This window comes from Tetrao urogallus (assembly GCF_951394365.1).
Source record: "Tetrao urogallus genome assembly, chromosome: 5".
NCBI lineage: Eukaryota > Metazoa > Chordata > Aves > Galliformes > Phasianidae > Tetrao > Tetrao urogallus.
The window spans coordinates 52,547,043-52,567,601 of NC_136818.1; the positions used below are offsets into that span (position 1 = coordinate 52,547,043).

General features: G+C 57.9%; 2 protein-coding genes across 2 annotated transcripts; both read right to left on the reverse strand.

Annotated features, from left to right (window-relative positions):
- Nucleotides 1-10,593: 10,593 nt before the first annotated feature.
- On the reverse strand, nucleotides 10,594-12,716 carry KAZALD1 (Kazal type serine peptidase inhibitor domain 1; the record flags this gene model as incomplete). The annotated part of the gene is made up of 4 exons (XM_079535242.1): nucleotides 10,594-10,679; nucleotides 10,763-10,910; nucleotides 11,371-11,531; nucleotides 12,221-12,716. The coding sequence occupies 4 exons, from the start codon at nucleotides 12,714-12,716 to the stop codon at nucleotides 10,594-10,596; spliced, it is 891 nt and encodes a 296-aa protein (XP_079391368.1).
- A 5,406-nt stretch (nucleotides 12,717-18,122) lies between these two features.
- On the reverse strand, nucleotides 18,123-20,160 carry SFXN3 (sideroflexin 3; the record flags this gene model as incomplete). The annotated part of the gene is made up of 10 exons (XM_079535776.1): nucleotides 18,123-18,219; nucleotides 18,319-18,366; nucleotides 18,561-18,610; nucleotides 18,719-18,768; nucleotides 18,842-18,969; nucleotides 19,247-19,332; nucleotides 19,414-19,489; nucleotides 19,564-19,662; nucleotides 19,751-19,921; nucleotides 19,997-20,160. 10 exons carry the CDS (start codon nucleotides 20,158-20,160, stop codon nucleotides 18,123-18,125), a joined length of 969 nt encoding a protein of 322 aa, XP_079391902.1.
- Nucleotides 20,161-20,559: the final 399 nt, after the last annotated feature.

The window sequence follows — 20,559 nt, forward strand, 5'->3', positions numbered from 1 at the left end:
AAAAAAGATTATATTAAGGTGTTCCATTTCTGGTAATGGAAGAAAGCAGACACTGATTTTCCACTTTAAAACTTTCCTCACTAACAAGATACAGACCAAGCATGATATATGTACTTTTCCCCCAAAGCTAGCAGAAACCTTTCTTCCTTCTGAAATTTAAAAAAAAAAAAGACAAAAATCCAGTAGTTTCCTCCCCGAGCTGATGGAGATCTCTCTGGAGGAAATGTGTCTGATAAGCCCAAGTGGAGTGGCCTCCCTGCTTTATCTCAAGCAGTGTCAGATGGGTATTTCCAACAGGATCCCTCCTGGACACTGCAGCGTCAGGTTTCTCTCCCATCCCAACCAGGCGTTGCAATGGGGATGCCCATCCTATAGCACACGACAGGAGTTGGGCCCGGAAATCTGGCTGAAAATGGGGCCAATTACCCATTAATTGGTGCCGCTCGCTCCCTGGTGATTAATTGCTGGGAGAAAGCGTGTCACATTTTGCAAGCCCAGACTCCAGCACGGTGACACCGTGGGTCCTTTATCAGCCCCGGGGCCAGGCGCGGCACCAGCCTGTCTGAGCCTGGCAGGTACCTCCGTGTCCCATGCCTTGTTTGTTTTGGTGTAAGCCTGAGCGTAATTGGGGCTAAAGCAAAACACCCACAGCAAAACAAGCGTGGCGCCAATGACGGACACGGCCCTGCAGCCAGCACGCAGACAGATGGGAGGAGAGCCTGTCCAAGCAGCCCAGGTGGAGATGCTCGGACAGTTCAACATGCGGCTGTTGACCGAGCAATTAATTTTCAGCCACCTCCCTGAGAGCAAAGACCTCAGCCACAAACGTGCAGTGTGCCAGCCTGGATATGGGCAGCCCCCATGCCAGCTTCACTCAGAGCCATGGGGCAGAATGGGGGGGAACCATGGGATGGGGTGTCCATGCAAGGGGATGCCCAGGAGATGGGCTATTTGTGGGATGGGGTGGCTTTGGGATGGAAAGTCCATATGATGGGTTGTCCATGGAATGGAGTTGTCAATGGGATGGAGTTGTCCACGTTATTGGCTGTCTGTGGGATGGAATGCCCAGGGATGGGCTGTCCATGGGGCAGTCTCCCCATAAGGCAGTTCAGTCCCACTGCATCCCATACTACCCTTCTGTTTAGGGGAGCAGGGTCACTGGCACCAGCCATGGGACTTTCACACGGCTTTCCTTGCCTTGGCACCACCCTGAATAATTCATGTACAAGACAGAGAAGAGGATAAATTGAAGGCAGTGATTAACATGAGTTATTTTATGTGGTAGGAAGATCTATCAGTCTGGCCCCGCCAGGCTGCAGTGATTAATGCAGTGCTGCTCCCTCCGACTGGAGTCCCTGCATTCAATTACAGGTGCCAGTGGGCTCCTGAGCAGCCAGAAATCAGCAGATGAGTCTGCATTCAGGACCAGGACAAGATGAAGCAAAGGGGAAGGCGTTCACCCCCTGCTGCATTGCGATCTGCCAGATCAGAGTGATACAGTCCGACCCATTAACGCAGAAAGTTAGTAGGCTCTTGGGCAGAGTCTATTTTCATATTCATTTGCCTAATTAAATGTAAATCATTGCTCGGGATTACCACACAGCATCCCAAGCCCCATTAGCCACATGTATTCACCAGGGAGAAAGGGCTGCACCCTTCAGTTCACACATGATATGCCCAGCCTGCATGGCCACCAGTGGATCTCTCACCTGTGGGTGATGACAGACATGGGAGGGGGACTTGGGGTGACCCTGCAGAGCACTCGCTGCTTTGGCAGTGCTGGGGATCACGTCTCTCCACTTCAAACAGTGACATCTGGCCATGGCTGCATGGGAGAGGCTCCGTGAGCATCCCAGCCATGATCAATATTTGGAGCCTGCAAGGCCTGGCCACCCCCCGCTGGGGGCCCAGCAGAGCATATGGGTGTTCCCAAGCCGGCAGCTCATGTTGCAGCAGCTTTTAAGATGTCACCGACCTCCTCGTGGGTCCCTCTGCCAATCACTTATGGCAAAGCAGTGGGAGACCAGCACCCAGCTTGGGGGTGCTTTGGTCCTCACTGGGGTCCTGCCACCAGCCCAGGAGCAAAGGTGAGGGCTGATGTGCAGCTGAGTATCCCTGAGCAGTCCACAGAACCTGATGCAAACCTTCCCTGGAACATCTTTGGAAGAAGATCCCACATCCTGTGGGATCAGTGTAGGGTGGAAGGGTTGCTGCAGCCCCCAGAAAGCCTCTAAGGGTTTCCCATCACTCTCCTCCCCTCTCTTGTTCTTCCTTAATTATTCTTAATGGGCAAGCTCATAAGAGCTTCTATTAACTTTATTACAAGATCAATTAGTGCTTGCTTTTTCCCCTCCTCCACACCCAGTGCTAATAATCCCATCAAATATGAAGACAGCATCGCACCGGTGCCCAGCAACCTGCAGAAGGTGCTCCAGCCGAGCTCCAGCTGCTCCATTGGACATCACTGAGATCGATGGATCCTCCCCAGGATTCAGCCTAGTGAGGAGGGGAGAGAGAAGATTAATTGGAGAAGACTTTGGCACCGACCAGTTCCAATATCCACTAACATGAGCTGAGCAAGAGCAGTTGGCAGCCGGATGCGGCCCCTCGCCTGGAGCCCCGTAGCTGGAGGAGGATACAGGTGTTTGTCAACGGAAAGATGCTGCAACATCAATCAGAGGCAGGGGCAGCAGGAGGGGGATGGGTGCTGGTGCCTCCTGTCATGGCCTTGCACTCTGAGCAGAGAAGAGGAGACCCACAGAGAGGAGGAGACCTCTGGCCGTGTGCCTGGCACTGGGTGAGAGTTGGTCCCAGAGATCCTTCCCCTACATCCATCCCCTTTGGATCCCAACCCCAAGAGCAGCTCACTCGCTCTACTTCCGTACATTCCAGGCACAGACGGGATTGCTGGCTGCCAGCTGTAGCCGTGCCGGGTGCCCAGGCTGAGTGACAGCCCTTGAAGGGGACATTCAGGGAAACCGTGGGAGCGAGAGGATGTTGAGATGGTTGACCGGGGTCCTGGCTTGCAAAGCATCCCTCCTGCAGGGATGCCGGTTCCCACCCCAACGCGTTTCTCAGAATATCCTATGCAGTTTGGAAGGACCCACTTGAGGCTCCAGGAAAGGCCACAGCGTTCCCATCAGCCTGGACCATGTGCCCTGCCTGTGTCACACTGATGGCTCACAGCTTTGGCACTGGGAAGGACAGCAGGAGAACTCAGGCACTAAATCGGTCATGGGGCAGCACAGCTTGAAACTGAAGAGCTCCACATGGTTTTGCAGCCCCCCAGGACCCGCATCAGAGGGAGGGCTCATGGCAGAGGAGCACCCAGAGCCTGAAGGGTTTCACAAACCAAGATCTTGCACATGGATGGGGCTGGAGTGGCCATCAGGAATAGAGCCCTGCCTTCATTCCCTCAATCAGCCTTGAGACCAACACCGGGACCATTTCCAGGTAGTGATCCTATTGGGCACTGGGGATCTCTCAGTCACTGCAGGGTTCTCCAGCCTCTACCCTAAATCCTGCCCTTTTGCCATTTTCCCAAGCAGCCCATTCCCAGCCCATACCCTGTCCCTATTCTTTCCCATGAACGTCCTTCCCCCCGTCGAGTCAGTATGAGGCCTTTTGGACTCCATACACCTAGGACCTGCCCCAGCCACCTGGCACTGAACCAGATGACTCCAGAAAACGGACCCTATAGACTTCCAACTTCAAGGCCAAGTGCTGCCCTTTAGAGATGGAAAGGGGGAGGATGACGCTCTTCTTCAATGGGGCCATTGCTGGGCTATGGGACAAGAGAGCAAAGCGGTGCTGCCCCCGCCTCCCCCAGCCCTTCCCAACCCAACGAGGCTGGGAAATAACGCTCTATGCAAAAGGAATTGAAAGGGCTTCTGCGTGCGCGCGCATGTGTGTGAGCTCTGCCAGGTTAATACTGCTGCCTATTTGCCTGACAGCTCCAAGATTGATTACCCGCCGCAGCGCTCTTTATAACTTGATCAGTTGAATTAATCTCTGGCTGCGGGCCCATCTGATGCCAGGCATCACAAATTTAATTTGGAGGTGTACGGGATCTTTTATCCCCGCCTCACTCTGCCACCCCCATCCCTTTCCCTTTCTTTCCCACTTGCCTGCACCATGCTGCTGCCTTGGGGATGGCCCAGGCTGTCAGAGCTTCCTAAGGGCTGCAGGGAATAGCATCAGCAGGTAAACCCCTGCTACCCACAGAAAAAGAGAGGGAAAATAATAAAAAACCCAACAACATCAGAGGCCAAAGCAGACACTAAGTAAGACATATTAATGTGCTAAAGACTTAATGAAGTTTAGGGGGGGTGGCGGGGATGGAGGGGAAAGTGCTTACTTTATTAGTTTATGGCCGATTAATGGGAACGGTCATTACATTGATGGAGATGGATTGCTCCCATCAAACACAACCACCAGCCCCATTCGGAAGGTAGAGGGGTGCTGGTGCTGGGGCATCTCTGCGTGGCTGGGGCACAACGTGGAAAGGAGGGTGCTGGATGGAAGAAGGCTGGGGGGAGCCCACGGGTGCCATGAGCTGGGGTTCAGGTGATGGGATCAGTGCTTGGTGGAGGGGAAGGAGAAGTGGGAATGGGTGAGGATGGAGGCAAAGGAGACCCCAAACCAATGGGGTGATCTCAGGGCCTCAACATGTGTTCAGGTCCAGAGGGAAGAGGGCACCCTACATGCCAGCTCCCAGCCAGAGAGGCCACAGCACAGAGATATTGCCAGGAGGCAGCTCCATGGTAATGTGGGCAGTAGAACCTCCATGCAAGGTCTTCAGGACATGGAAATGTCTTCCCACCCCTCTCCTAGCTCAGCATCCCTCCACCTGGGTACATTCCATTGTAGATCAGCTCCTATCGCAGCCAGCTGATGGATGACCCTGAGGATAACTCAGCCCCAGACCCCAGCAGAGCAATCCTAGCTTGCACCTTGTTGCAGCTCAGGGGCTGAGGGACCATCCCCATCCCTGCTGGTGGTCAGTATGGGAAGGATGCTCAGCCTCATGCTGGCATCAAGCGGTACTGCTCCCCAGCACCCACACAGACCCGCAGGCTTTCATCATTCCCAAGTGATGAATAACCATCCTAATGAATGGAGGGAAATTGGATTAGCACTGAACACCCATGTGCTTAAACTGGGGCTGATTAAACCCCCATCTGTGCAGGGAGTGGTCAAGCTTCACGCTGCTCAATGCAGGGAGCTGGCAGAACTTGCACGTGGCCCTGCCTGCAGCCTGTCAGGTTGGTTATGGTGTTAAGAGGAGTTTTCTCCCTCTGCCCCTGGCAAAGTGTCCCTGCAAAGCTAAACTGGCTAGTTTTCCCTGGTGCTGGACATTCCTCAGCCTGCTGTCTGGTTCTCAGCAGATGCTCTTGCAATTAGAAGAAGGAAATGTATGAGACTTAGAGACATCAGTCCCACCCTCCATGACTCAGTTTCCCCCGTCTCCAACTCATACAGGTGATATCTGCTTCAGTGTGCTGTGATATCTGCTTCAGGCTGTGTTCTGTTCTGGGGCTCACTGCGATGCTTGCAGTTCAGGGTGCTGCCCCTTGCCAGGATGCCAACCCACCTGGGCTTAGTGCCTCCCTGGCTGTGCCAAGAGCCCCTTTGGATTGGCACAACCTGGGGTTTGGCTGCAAGCATAGCTGGCACTGATTTGCTCTCACTTTTCTAATAGATGAAACTGCAACAGCTGCTGAGTGGGCATCGGTATGCAGGAAAGTGCTGCCACTGCTCTGACAGTCCCAGCAGTGCCAGGACAAGGTCCAGTTGCATGTCATGTATCGCCACATCAACCTAGAGCCCCAAATCTCCCCCCAAGGCCTATGCAGACCACCGACCCACACCCCAGCTGAGCCACGTGCCCCATGGATCCTCTGCCATAATAAAGCCTCAGGTGTCCCAGCCCAGCCACATCACCTCCTCCACGCACTGCGCAGCGCTGGAGCAGCAATAAAAGTGTCACTGCCGTCTCCTCGTGCATCACCAGAGCACGGCATTTCGGGAGCGGCCCGCGCAGAGGTTAATTATTGCTTCCCTCTCTTCCCCTCTCGCTCCCAGTTTAAGATGGATCTGACTGTCAGCAGGGGTGACAGATGAAGACAAAGCACAGGTACGGCTCCCATGAACTCTGAGCCCGCCTGCTTCATCCCAGAGCAGCCAGGAGCGCTTAGCGGAGCTGGGGGAGGCAGAGGAGGGGGCGTGGGGAGGAAGAAGTGACCTGTCATCTTGGAGCAGGGATGCCAGGATGGGAGAAGAGAATATGGTTCTGCTCATCCTTCTTATACTTCTAAAGAGGGGCGATTCCCTGGCCATGGGAGCAGGGAGAAGGGGAATATCCTCTTCAGTTTCAAGGCAGCCCAGAGTGCTCCATCAGGAAGATGGATTTGTGCCCCTTCCCCTGCAAGTCGCCTGCAGCTTGTTGCGGTCTGGTTTAGCTCTCAGCCATGTGGAGGGGCTGCCAAAGCCCCATGGGCTGCGGGCTGGGGGATGCACCAGGGTAGATCTGCAGCTGCATCACCCTCAAAACCAGGGGTTGCCCTAGTGGGATAGGGGCAGAGAACACTGCAGTAATGGGGCTGGAAGTAACTGGACCCAAAGCCCCTCTGCAGAGCCCCAGGACAGGGCAGGAGCTCCACCTCCTGTCCCCATCTTGTGGCTGAACTCGCAGGGAAGGTCTGACTCCAGCCGTTCCCCAAGGACAGGCTTCCTCTCCAGGCTTTCCGGCTGCTTCAGCCTCATTTGATGCCATTTACTGCAGTCGCTGAAGGAAACATCACTTCAAATTAAACCAAAGGGGAGCACTTCAGCCGGACAACTTTGAAGTAGGAGATTTTGATAAAAGCCCACATTTCCTCCCCCTCTTGATCTTTGTTTTCCTCTCCCAATGCTGAGTTCTAGCCTGGCCCAGACAGGGGAAAGCTGTGGCTCTCTCCTGGAGACCAAACACAGCACCAAATATTCTCCCCCAGGATGAAGCTGTGGGCTTGGTACCCCAGGTGCAGCTCCCAACCCCAGCAATCCTCCTGAGCTGCACAGCCTGGGGACCTGGATGGGAGCACATCCCTCCCAGCACGACAGCTAAACAAGCCGAGACAATTAAATGTGCTGTTTGATGGCTGCCTGGCAGAGCCTCTCTCTCTTTTAATAAAAGGCCTCTTTCCTGAAGTCGCTCAGGCTGCAGCAAGGGCTGAAGCACGGGAGCCCTTCACATTTAATTAAACAGCACATCCAAGGCAGCATCCATGCTGCTAGGGATGCTCTGGCACAGGACAAGCAAAATGTCCCTGCCCAGATGCTGGCCCCTGACCCAGGAACAGGGATTCCTTTTTATGGACCCCATCCCCACTTCCACCAGCTCTGCTCCTCATCAGGAGGCAGAGGGAAGCACCCTGATCCTGCCCGGGTGCATAAGAGAGATGGATAAGGGCAGGGGCAGAGGGGACACTGGGCAGCTGCGGGATGTCCCAGAGAGCACTTGCTCAGCTGGGACCTTCAGCTTAACCCTTCCATAACCGTGGGTGGGTGGCAGAGAGAGAGAGGTGGGGTTTGGGGTGACTCGAGGTCAGGAGACCCATTCTGATGTGCTCCAGTCCATCACTGCACTCCCAGGACATCCCAGATCTGGGATGTGAATTTACAGGTTGTTCACCCAGGAGCTGCAGTTTCCCCGGGGCATGGGGCTGGCAAGCCATGGAATAGCACAGGCACCCCCCAGCCTTCATGGGTGCAGCGGCTGCTGCCATCACTCACACTTTGAGGCCTGCCAAGCCAAAGGCATGGTAATTGTGAGCCAGATCTCCCCACTTTGGAAGCAGCAGGGACCAGGCACGGAGGCTCCCATTTCCGCCTGCCTCCGGCTGTTACGGACCAGAGAAGTGACAGAGAACAGCCCCAGGGCCAAAAACACTATGAGGAGAGATAGCAGCCAGCTCTGCGATAAGGCCATCCCCCCACACTGCCCGGATAACCCCCTAGGCATCAGGCACAGCCAAACCAGCGCTCCCCAAAGCATACCCCAATCCCAGCGCCTCAGTTTGGGGGACGTGCCACCCCCTCTCAGCCAGCACCTCACAGTGCCAGAGATGGCAACCTGCCGCTGTTATTAAACTCATTGCTTCCTGTTTTAAGCTGAATAATAAATTGCATGTCACATTACGGCAGTGTTTATTAAAACCCACTGGCGTGGGCTCTGCGCTGCGGCGGCATTCGAATTATTGAAAGCCACCCCCCGTGGAGACCCATTTGCTGCAAACACTGGAGGATTAGTTTCCATTTTATTTATCAGCCAGCGTAAGTGCTGGGCAGAGGCAGGGAAATGCTCTTCTTCAACCTGAATTGGGGTGAGGAGGGGTCACCGTGCAGAGGGTACAAGAGATGCTGCTGTTCCCAGGGTTTGGGACAGGCTGGGGACAGAGGTCCTGCTCGCAGGTGGCCGCAGCTCTTGAGTCTCTATAGCTTGGCTGCTCTGCGCCTTAGTTTCCCCGCGGCCAAGCGAGGGAGCTGCATCGGGTGCTCAGTTCCGCGTCCCGCGGTGGCTCCGCCGGGAGGTGGCACTGTTCGGCGGTGGATGGGAACAGCACTGCGGTCCCCCGAGTCCGGGGAAGGACGGCGGCAGCTGCTGGGAGGACTGCAGCTCCCGCTCCCCGTGGTTCGGTGGCTGCTCAGGATGCGTGCGCCTGAACAAGCCGCTAGCAGCACCAGGACGCGAGGGTGGGACGAGCACTGAGAATGTCCATTAGGGCACCCTCGTGTCACCCCTGGGCAGTCACCACCCTGGTCCTGGAGCGTCCTGTGGATCAGAATGTGCCTTCGTGCAAGAGGCTGTGGAAAAACCCAGCAGCAGGGGTTGCATGCACTGTGGATTTGGGCTCAGGAAACCACAGATCTGTGGCAGAAAGCAACTGATTCCAGAGCTGGATCTGTGAGTGCACAACCAGAGCAGCCAAAACATTTGGGGTGACCAAATGAAGAAGCACCAATCTTGCATGTACCCTACAGGGCTTTGGGTTTGGTGGAGGTTTGACCGCTCCTTCAGCGCACATCCCTGGGTGACAGCAGGATGGGGCCCTTTCCTTTGTCCCCAGCCCTGCGATAGCCTTTGGTATCATGGAGCCCTGGGCAGACAGGAGGTGCTGGGGCATATGCACCTGGTGGCCATATTAGTGAGGCTCCCCAGATCCCCAGAACCCTCTAGGTGCCCGGAGCTGAGCATTATCCTCATGCATCCCCTCAAGGAGGCACCCGTGCAGAGCTGACCAAACATTTCAGAGGCAACAAATAACCTCAATTATGCTCTGTGGCAGTGACCGATTCCAGGCACATAGCGATATCAGCTCCTTTAATTTTTAAGTGGCACAGGGGACACCAACCCCACTGCCTTGCAGGGAGTGGAGACCCGGATTTGCAGCTGCTGCCCTATGGATGGGCTCCAGCCCCTCAGTCCCCACCAGCCTGGTGACGCAGTGGCACAGGCAGGGCTGGCACAGGAGCATGGCTAGGGGCCAGCAAAGGGCCAGGTGGCTCCGAGCCATGGGATGCTCTCAGGTTTCCCTACTGCAGCCACAGCCACAGCATGGCCCAGTTCCACAAACACTTGGTGTACAGAACAGGGAGGGGATTAGCAGTGGGGGAAAACGGCTCAGGCAGCAGCAGAAGCAGCACAGGAGCCAGGGCTGTCCCAGCTCCACGGAATTCACCATCATGGAAAGAGCCCAGGAGACACCGCAGAGGTGCAGGGACCTGGTGGGGTTGGGGAGGCATTACTGGCTGCAGCATGGGTGGGGGCCAGCCCAGCCTTACTGGCTGAAGGAATTTCAGGCCGCTGCCAACTTCAGACAAACCCCTTTTATTTGCTCGCTCAGGTTTTGATGCTGTAATTGCATCGTCTGAGCCAGCTCTCAAGAGAAAGAGGAAGGAAAGAAAGAAGAAAGGGAAGGAGAGCAGCCAACCTGGAGGGACCCCATGGGACGATCCCTGTTGGTTGCTCAGAGCCCTGCGTGTACACTTGGCTCATCACTCACTGAGATGTCAGCATAGAGAGCTGCTTGGGAGAAGAAGCATAAAGCCGATCCAAAAAGGCCAAAGCGTTTGTGGCCACGTGGGCTTTCAGGACAACATTGTCCAGGGGTGAAACCACAAATGTCAGGTTGCCTCAAATCACTACTTTTCTGGTTAAGAACAAGATGGGAAAGAAGGGTGTTTTGGCAGCAAGCTCCTGGGTGTCCCTGCCTGAGGGTGACACACAAGCCACACTGTCATCTGGAACAGGCCGCCCAGAGGGGTTGTGGATGCCCCGTCCCTGGAGGTGTTCAAGGCCAGAATGGATGGGGCCCTGTGCAACCTGGTCTAGTATTAAATGGGGAGGTGGCCCTGCCTGTGACAGAGGGGTTGGAGATTCATGATCCTTGAGGTCCTTTCCAATCCAGGCCATTCTCTGATTCTGTGTGCCCAGCCTCAAACAGAGGTGTTCAGAGAGTTGTTCAGGGCTGGGGTGTGTGCTCTGGATCCATCCCTGACCCCAAAGCACCATGGGGCGAGTGCTGCTCAGTGCCAAGCTCCGCAGCTGGGCTAGTAGTACTCCTCCTCGCTGTCCGCATAGTCCTCAGGCACGGCACGGGGTTCCGGCAAGGACAAGCCCGTCAGGTTGAGCTGGTCTGAAACAGCAGCACGGGAACTCTGTGACACTGCCACCCTTGAAAGCCAGTGCCCTGCCCAAAGGTCCCCTCCCTCTGCTCACCCGGAGTGAGGACGGTCAGGCTGGCCACTGCCATCACAGCCCCGACCCTGTTCCTGGCGAAGCAGCGGTACGTGCCCTCATCCGTCACCCGCACGCCCTGGATCTGCAGCCAGCCGGTCACCTCGTACTTCTGGGGGCCACCTCTGAACTGCAAAGGGAGAGACAGCAGTGAGCCCCAGGGTGAGGGAACCCCCCTTGGGATGACCCTTTGGGGTTGTGAGAAGGGAGATGCGGAGAAGCTCTCTTTACCCTATTAAGCACTGCTCTGGGGTGGGAGCCAGCCCTAAGCTCCCTGGCGCCAACCGTGCTATGTCCTGTTTGTCCCCAACAAGAAACAGCTTCCTCCGGCCCCAGCTGTGCTGCAGCTGTGTTTGCAGGCAGCTATTTCAGTGCAGTGGCCAGGGATGGAGGATGCCTCCATCCACACCCTATAATAGCTGGGTATGACCCAAGAGAGCTATATTTGGGGCTGGCCACAGGCAGAATGCATGCATGGTAAGCAGAGATGAACCAGGCTGATCCCCCTGTGCAGTCCCGTGTATACAAGTTCAGCAATGACCAGATATGTTTTTACATCTCGGTCACCATCCCCTATGCCAGCCACTCACCTGGACAGAGATGTGGGGGTCATCTCCTGGCAGAAGCATCTCTGTGCCATCCTTCCTCCACTCGATGGACGCCATGGGGTAGGCAAAGACCTCGCAGCCAAAGATGATGTCCTGGCCAGTGACATTCCACACATCATAAGGAGGGGAGGTGATTTGAGGCTCTGGGAATAGAAGATGGGGAGGAGACAGGGAAGAATACTGGGCTGAGGGTATCAGGCTCTGGTAGTGATGCCAGGACCCTTCCCATTCCCCTCTCCTCACGCATACTTGCAGAAGGTCACCCCCCAGCTCCCCAGTGACCCATGGAGGGCTCCAACTCCTCCCAGCCTCACTTCCCCCACCTGAACAAGGAGCTCCCCTGTGATGCAGCCTTCAGGTCTCCTGTACTGGCCACAAATCTCTCCTCTCCCTGTGCCTGTCCCAGCTCTTATTGGCAGCCAAGAGGGAAAAAGCTCAAAGATACCACAAGATACAGAAAACAAAGTCAACCCCAATCCCCTCCTTGAGCTGCAGTGAGTGGTGTCAGAGGGTTGTCCCAAGCCCCACAGTCACACACATGGCTTCAAACGGGAGATGGAAGCAGTGCAGCCCCCTGACCTGGCCCAGCTTTCCATGAAGGAGCCACGTTCCTGGGGCGTTCCTTGGCCCCAGCCACACTCCATGCACGCTGCAGCCAAAAACTCGCTAACGACGCCTGGCTCTGCCCCAGCCGGCAGTGCTCACTGCCTCCCATAAATCCCGAGCCGACTTGGCACAGCCTCCCCCTGCACCAGACCCACTGCAGAGGGGCCTCTGGTTGAAATATCGAAGCCAACCTCCCATCCTTGCGCTCCCTCTCCTCACGCACTACCTGCCTCGCAGGGACCCTCATGGACCACGGTGAGGTTGGCATCGGGGTGGGCACGGGCAGACTCGAGGAAGCGGCAGATCTGGGGGTAGGTGCGCCCGTCAGAGCCGCACAGCGCCTGGTGCGAGAGGCAGGCACACTGGGGCTCAGGCACCTCGCCACGCTGCAGGTCTCCAGCCTCCAGCTGGCATTCCAGGTGCTCCCCGCATTTGCCATAGAAGTGGTTGGTGTTGTCCAGGTCGCAGATCTGTCCCTCCAGGTTGGCGCACTCCCAGCAGCAGTCGCAGGCATCCCGCACCGTGCCGGCCAGGCAGCCGCGCGGCACCGGGCACTCCTCTGGCCGGCACTCGGCACAGCCCTCACCCTCCTCCAGCAGCCGCTGCCAGCCCCGCTGCAGGTACTCAGCGCTGCTGGGGAAAGCTCGGCCGGGTTGGAGGCAAGCCCAGTGCAGGGTGAGCAGGGAGAGCAGCAGGCAGGAGGAGCTCAGCACCTCAGGCATCCTTGTGGCTGCTCCCAGAGCCCGGTTCCAGCATCACTCGGGTGGAGATTTGGATGGGTCAGAGCCAAGCGGCCATCGCGATCTGCAAGGAAGAGAACATGTGATAGCAGCACTGTGTGATGTGCCACATCTTGGGATCCTCCACCTCCTACTATGCTACAAAAGCGGCTCCCACCCCCAAAATGTGCTGCTGTGCAACCCCTTCATCCGCTTCCCTGATTGGATGCTGACCCATACCCACAGGCTTCAGCCTTCTCCCCCAGCAGATAGAACACAGCCTGTTGTAATCCCACTTGAGGGGCTGCCTCATATTCTCCTGACTGCTTTGTGCTCTGCTCCTCTCAGGGAGCAGCTCTGGAGCCAGACACCCCTCTCCTTTTCTCACCTCTCCTCAAAAGTCATGAGGATTTTTCCCTCCATCACTGCCCAGAGAAGCAGATTAAGGGCTCTTTCCATGCAGGAGGCAGCCAGCCCAGGGGAACGGAGCCAGAAGGATGCTCCCAGTCATGCCTGGCTTTTGTCCTCCTCTCCCTGCTCTGAGCCCCACATCTCGCCACACCAGGAAAACTCTGCAAATTCCACAGTTATCACACTGGTGGCTGAGCACCAGGGAACTCGGTGCACAAGTGAGAACAACGGGGTTCTCACCCCCCAGCCTATGTTAACCCCTCTCCTGCAGCAAGCAGAGGGGCCAATCGGCCCTCAGGCATCCCATCTCTGCTGGGGAGGATGTGCAGGTCCATCTGAGCTGTGCCCTCCCCCAGCCCCCAGCTTTCACCTCCTGTGCTGGAGGGGCAGAGTGAAGTTACAGCCATCTGCCCTACAGCAAGTGGAGGCAGAGAGGTAAAATCCAGCATGGAGAGGCGCACCTGACCCCCTTCTGGGAGCCCCCACTCCCCTGGCGGGGCTTCAGCCCCCTGGTAGCCCCACAGGAGCCAGACTAAGGCAGCCCAAAGTAAGCCTGACAGGGATTTGTTACCCCCCCGGATTACAAAAGGGAGAGCAGAGTTCTGCCCCATTAACCGGAGACCCCCCGGCAGCGGGGGAAAAGGGGCGGGGGGGGGGGGGGGGGGATGGTCCTGCTTGCCCTCCCTCCCTGTCTCCGGACTGCAGGGAGGAAAGCTCCAACCCCAGGAAAAGGGGCCAGGAAAGGGGCGGACGATACAACGCTACCCCGAATCTCTATGAGGGTTGTCCCGGGGTGAGGGTCCCGCTCGCGACAGCACTTACCGGAACGCTGTGCGGGCCTCACCGACGGCTGCGATGCACAATGGCTTTGGCAGCCGCGCGGCGCGGGGCTCCGCTGCCACCGGCCGTGATGTCAGCGCCACGCCAGTCCCCACGCCCCCCGCGGGCCCCGGCCCAGCTCCGGACGGGCCCTGCGCTGGCGGCCACCCCTTCCCTGCCGGGCCGGGATCTTCCATCCGTCAGCAACACGCAGCTTCCAGAGCCCCCGTGCCTCAGTTTCCCCAGTGGGATCTACGAAGGCACCCACCTCTGTCCTAGGCTGAGCATAAGCGCTGTGCTGGGGGAGCCTGCAGCCCCCCCCCTCAACTCCCTGCAAAGAATTTGTGAGATTTGCTTCTGTGGCAAATCTGCAAAGCCAAAACCATCCCGGGACCCCTTGATGGATCTGGTTTCTTTCTCTGCACCGCAAAAATCCGCTTTTGCTTTCCAAAACTCTGCTGCAAATCCACTCTGGGCTCCGGAGCTTTCGTTCAGGCATGCTACAAATCTGGCCGAGGCTAAGGATGGAAAATGCACAAAGCTTTGTGCTGCCGAGGGGCTTCCTGCCGGTTCTGCTTCCCCTTTGGTGGCCTCCAGCCCCATGGCTGGGCTGGGAGCTGTGGGATTTGGGGCAGCTGAGGCTGGAGGAGCACTGCTGAGGCTGCTTTGGGAGCTGGGGGGGCTGAGGTACCACTTTGTGCACCTCCAGGAGTATTTTGGAGAGGGAGAGCTGGGAGGAACTGTGCCCCTTAGTTGGGACATCCCTATGTCCAGTGCTGCCTTTGCCCAACCCAGCACCTGGAAACAGCTTAGCTCATCTCTGGGAAAAAGATGGAGCCCCAGCCTGGCAGGTAATTAAACATCCCGCTTAATGAGACTGTTGAATGCGCTAATAAATATCAGCAGCTCTGAATTAGGGGGGTGGGAGATCTAACCTGTGCTTAATGAGGAGCTGTGCTCTGGTTCAGTCAGTGTACCTCATTGCATAGCGCATCTCAGGGCTGTGGGAAGGCTCCACCTGCTCTCATCACTATTACCCGCAGTGATGGTCCCCTGCGATGCTCCTCAGCTGTGGCATCCCTCCTGGGTTCTAACATGTGCATCCATCACTACTTCCATGCCCATCCCAGGTTGCCCCGGCCATGCCCTGGGCTGATGTGCTGGCTGATCCCAACAGGCTGAGGCTGACGAGCAAAATCCCACCCTGGAAAAGAGGCCGTGGGCCAGATGACTCAACACTGTGTCAGTTCTGGCAGGGCGGAAGGCTGAGTGACGCCCGGGGCAAAGCACGTGTCAGCAGGGCTGCTGGCCCGCCGGATGGCTCTCAGAGCACGGAGGCTGATTCTAATCCTAACTTGAATCTCCTGTGATTCAGCTCAATACCCATCTCTGCTTCCTGCCACTCTGACTCTGGCTCCACGTGTGTCTCAGTGGAGACCTAGCTGCATCCCACTGGACCCTGTTGGGGACGAGGCCCCACCCCATGTGCCAAGCAGGGCCCACACCACCAGGCTCAGGTTTCCCCACAGCAAATTCCTGCCCAGAACAAACCCGTCAGCAAATTCTTGGGGAAGCGGCTGCAGCTGTGTGCAGGAGGGATGCAGGTTTCCCAGGGGGCCCCCAGCAGCACTGTCTGGGTGGTGAGGGACACTGTCACTGGGCACTCTGCAGTCCATCACCTCTGTGGGTCATCCAGTTCCTGGGGGCTGTAGGGACTGCCCTCTCCCCAAGCGTTCTGCTCAGCATCCTCCTGCCAGCTTTGACACCTTGGGGTCAGGAGCATGGTTCCCACCCCCCTGCCACATACCAGGCTCCCCCCTGACCCCAGGCACAGAGCAACTAGGAGCTCAGCCAGGTTCTACAATGGGATGCAGCCCTATGAAGTTGGGGTGAGGGGGCCGTGCTCTGCAATCCCACCCCCATGAAAATAGCATTGCCCATGGCTGTTGCTTTTCCCAGCCTAGCGCTGGTGCTCTCCTTGCCACCAGTGTGTCCGCCACCCACGAGGTCATCTCCAGCACTTCCACCAAGGGCCATCTCTGGCTGGGATCTGGGGACCTGGACTGGGAACTCTGTCCCCATTTTGGTACAGGGTGCCCCATCCCATACGAGCTGCAGTCAGAGTGTCTGGGGGCTCCTTTGCGTTTGCTGGCCTAAACACTTCCAGGGCCCTGGAGGCTGACGCTGCTCTTGAAGCTGTGGGGACAGGCTATGGGGTCTCTGCTGCCACCTCCAGGGCGCTGCTGGCCTCGTCTGCGTCCCCTTGCCATCACAGCCTGACCCTGTCCCTGCAAGGTACACGGCCCCCCCACACCTATCTTCACCTCAAAGCACCCCCATCATGCGATCACCCTGGGGACACCCCTCCAAGGGTACAACGTCGTGCCCCCTGTAATAGGGGTTTGGGGACGCAGCCGGGGAAGGTGACCCCCACCCGGCACCCCTTACCCCAGGGACGCTCTGTGGGGAGGGGGGAGCCTGCCAGCGGGCAGCCCATTTCCAGGCGTCATTAAAGAGCAATTAGCTGGAAATTAAGCTGAGAACAAGTATTGATTAGCTCATTAAGGCTGGGGGAGCGGGAGGGATTGCTGCCGCTCGCCCTCATTATGGGCAAGGTTAAAGCCTGTGGTTGGGCGGCTCATTAACAATGCCAGGGAGCAATCGATGCCCCCCCTCCCCCCCGACCCTGACAGCCCCAGCACTGCGACCTGTGGGATAGGACCGTGTCACTAGGGTGGCAGCGGTGCCACCTGCAGCGTGTCACCATCCATAGCTCCACATCTGCTGCTCCCAGAGCAGCACGAGCTGTCCCTGCACAGGCTGGGGGGGGGCAGGGAGAAGTGTCATCATTATTTTTGTTTTCTTTGCTCTGCCCTGGAAATATATTGTATTCTCAGCTAATCCCGTTCAATTACACCACAATAAAACACATAATAAAAACGTAATTCATTTTTCCTGAGCGCTCTCTCTCTCCCCGCGTCTTGGCAAGCTATTAAAAATTTGTCTTCATTTTTCTGGCAAGAGCCTTGTACCTTTTCATCTTTAATTTATGAGAGCAGAACAGCAATTGACAAGCCCTTATTGCACGGCGAGGGGCTGCATTATTTATAAGCCGCCGATGGCTTGCTCGGGGGAGATATGTGCAATATGCCGGGGCTGGGGGGAGTGGGGGCTGCTCCTGCATCCCTAATGGGTGCTGCGTGCTCTGTGCTGAGCATCCATCCCATAGCGTCCCCATGGCAGCCCCCAGCCCCTTTCCATGGCATGGGGAGTGGTAAGCAAAGGACTTCTCTCTGCTTTTGTATAAACAAAGCTGCCTTTATTATTTGGTAGATACAGGTATGGAGTATGTATTACAAAAATAACCAGAGGAAACAGCGATGTGCTTAAAGCCATATGAGAAGGTCCATGGAGGAAGCCACGCAGGAGCCGAGCCTTGAGCAAAGGCTGCATTAAAGGGAATAAAATGGGGACTGCTGAGATTAAAATGTGCCATTTGCTCCGGGGAAAGCCAGATTACAGCCCTGGATCAGCACAGAGCAGAGCGCACGGGGAGCTGCGCACGCACACCCAGGCTGGAGCGGCCTCCTCCACTGCACTGTATATCTCATAGTGCTCAGCCCTGGCTTCTGGGGGGTTGTGTTCTCTGGATGCCATGCCCAAGGGTGGGAGCATCCATCTGAGGCTCTAGCCTGGGGGATGCCATGGGACACAGCCTGAACACAGCCACATACACACTGGGTATGGGAAACACGCAGGATGGAGACGCCTGGTAGGACATGGGCCAGAGCTTGCAGGGACACCAGCAGCACAGCCACCCCATGATATTGCCCAAGGTCCCTGCAATGTGCAGCACCGCAGGAGGATGGCAGCAGCACACGAGGCCCCTTTGTTCCTACCCTCATGAAGCACCGCATGCCCAGTGCCCAGCCCTGCTGCCACTAGCCTTGTGCCACCAGGGAAATATCCCCTCCTCCTGGCACCGGGCTGATGGCCCTCAGGACAGCCCCATGAAGGGACAGGAGAGCAGCAAAGCACAGCTCAGGGGAGGTGCTAGGATGGGAGCCTGCTGGGTTTGGGGGCTCAGCTGTACCCAAGCACCCGGGGACAGGAGGCGGCCACAGGGCAGCAGCTGCATCCTTGGGACGCTCTGAGCTCAGCGACACAGCGGCCCTGTGCTCACAGCCCCTTGTTGAAGTAGACAGTGTGCAGCTGTGGGTCCACCTCCCGGATCTGAGCTTGGACGCTGGGCTCCAGGCGGCTCACCTGCATCGAGCTGCCAAGAGACATGGAGCGTTGGGGGGGCATTTGCAAGCCTTTGGCTTCAAAGGAGCAAAAGCACCTCCAGAGAGCAGGGCAAAATGTCCATCCTTACCTCTTCTGTGGGAAGAGTGCGCAGCACAGCGGGGTTGCAAACACCAAGCTGCATGGAGAAGACAAGGAGAGCAGTGGGGCCAGCCAGGAGATGAGGGGCCCTCCCAGCCCCAGACCTCAGTCCCCAGTGTGGGGCCAACAAGGATGCTGAGGCATCATCTGTCCTACCAAGTGCAAACCTGTTCCTGGCACAGGGCATCACCCTCATCCCACCTCCCTGGGACGCACCCTGGGGTCACTTACCAGAGTCCAACCAGGCCAACCTGCAGGGGAGCGTTCAGGTACGGGTACCGCTGTAGGGGACAGTTTGTTGTCAGTGGGATAGGCAGGTGCTGTTCCCATGCAGGGTTCCAGCACAGTGCTAGTGGGCTATCCCTATGCCCACTCTCCTGCCCCTGTACCTTCAGGAAGGCTCTTTTCTCCAGCACATTCATGATCACCGGGGGGATGGCTGGGGCAAAAGAAAAGGAAATGAGCTCCATGGAACCTGACTCACATGGCCAGGGCTGGGGCTGCGCACTTACCCATGGCCGGGGCTGCCATCCCGATGCGGGACACCACCACCTGGAAGATGGCCTTCTGAGCAGCTGCCGTGGACTCACCCAGGCGGTTCCCATTCTCATCTGTGATGGGGATCCCCACTTTGAGCTCCCTGTAAGGACAGCAGGGATGAAGGGGGACAGAGGCACAGCAAGTAGGGAGGTCGGTGTCCCTCCAGGTCCCCCACCTGTGCACTATGTGACACGCTGGGGCTCTTGGCTGGACTCCATGTGTGCACTCAGGGATTAACTCACAGCTCTTGGGACAAAATCAGGAGCTGGTACCCCCAAACCAGCCTTTTGGTGTTTGGGGCCCCAAAAAGCTTCTGCAGAGCACAGGCACTGCTCCCCACAATGTCCCCATGTCTCCCCCTGCAGCTGGGCACCCACCTCTGTCTCATCAGCGGGATGTTGATGCAGTTGGCAGCAGCCACAGCCGCAAAAGGCACGTAGCGCCCGATGATGGCCGGCAGGTGCTGGGAGGGGAGCAGGGAGCAGGTCACTGAGAGGCTCTGGGGACACAGCTGGCTGTCCCCAAACACCTGGAACACCCTTACCTTGGTGAGGGACTTGAGCCCCAGCGCCGTAACAACCGCACCGCCGGTCGCGCTCACGTAGGCCGTCCCCAGCTGGCTGCAAAGGCAGGAGCTGACACCCACGTCCCACCACCCCACGGACAAATGTCCCACCATGCCGGGAAAACTCACCTGGGGGTGATGGGGGCATCCCCGCTGCGGTTGGTGTAGTTAACGATGGCATTGAAGGACTGATTGACCCACTGCCAGAACACCACAGCCGGCGTGGTCCTACGGGCACCGGCATCGTTGGGGGGCATCCACGGCAGGGGGGGACACAGGCACCCGGGGGTGCTGGGGATGGGGAGGGGGCCAGTACCTATAGAATGTCAGCATGCAGCCGGTGATGGTCATGTTCATGGGTACCTGGGCCGACATGCGCCCAATAAGCAGCATCTTCTCGCCCGTGTCAGGGTGGAAGGCAGAATCATAGATGTACTTGGCACGCCACAGCTCATCCTCAGTCAGCCCCGGGGGCACCGTGCCCGCCCTGTGGGATGTGCACAGCTGCGGCACAGATCCCACCACCGTCCCGCGCGCGGGTGGGACCCCCCGTGTCCTGTACCTGTAGGCCAGCACCAGGCGACGCGCCTCATCCAGGGCTGCCCCCGACAGCAGCAGGTTGCGGGGGTCGGTGACGGTGAAGAAGTGCTTGGCTCGGCCCTGGAACGTGCTCTGGTCCCAGCGGGGCTCGCGGATGTCGATGGTGCTGGGCAGCGTGGGGGGCATCCTCTGCGAAGGGGAGGGGGGGGCACGGGAGGATGCGGTGACACGAAGCCCAGAGCCGCCCCCCGGAAAAGCCCCGCGCCGGCCCCGCTGCCACCCGTCGCGCAGCCGCTTCCGGGGCTCGGCAGCTCGGACCTCTATCCCCGCCACCCCCCCCCCGGGTGACCCCCACGATCCCCGCTCCCGGCCGGCACTCACGGCTCCGGACAGCGCCCGCTCGGCTCTGCACCGCTCCGCCCTGATGACGTCCGCGCCCGTCACGGGGCCGCCTCACGCCGGGGGTGGGGGGGTGGCGGAGGCCGCGGCGGAGGCGGCTGAGGCTGAGCGGGGCCATCTGCGCCATGCGGAGCTACGTGCGGCGCGGCACGGTCACGGGGCGGGGGGCGCGCGTGGGGATGAACG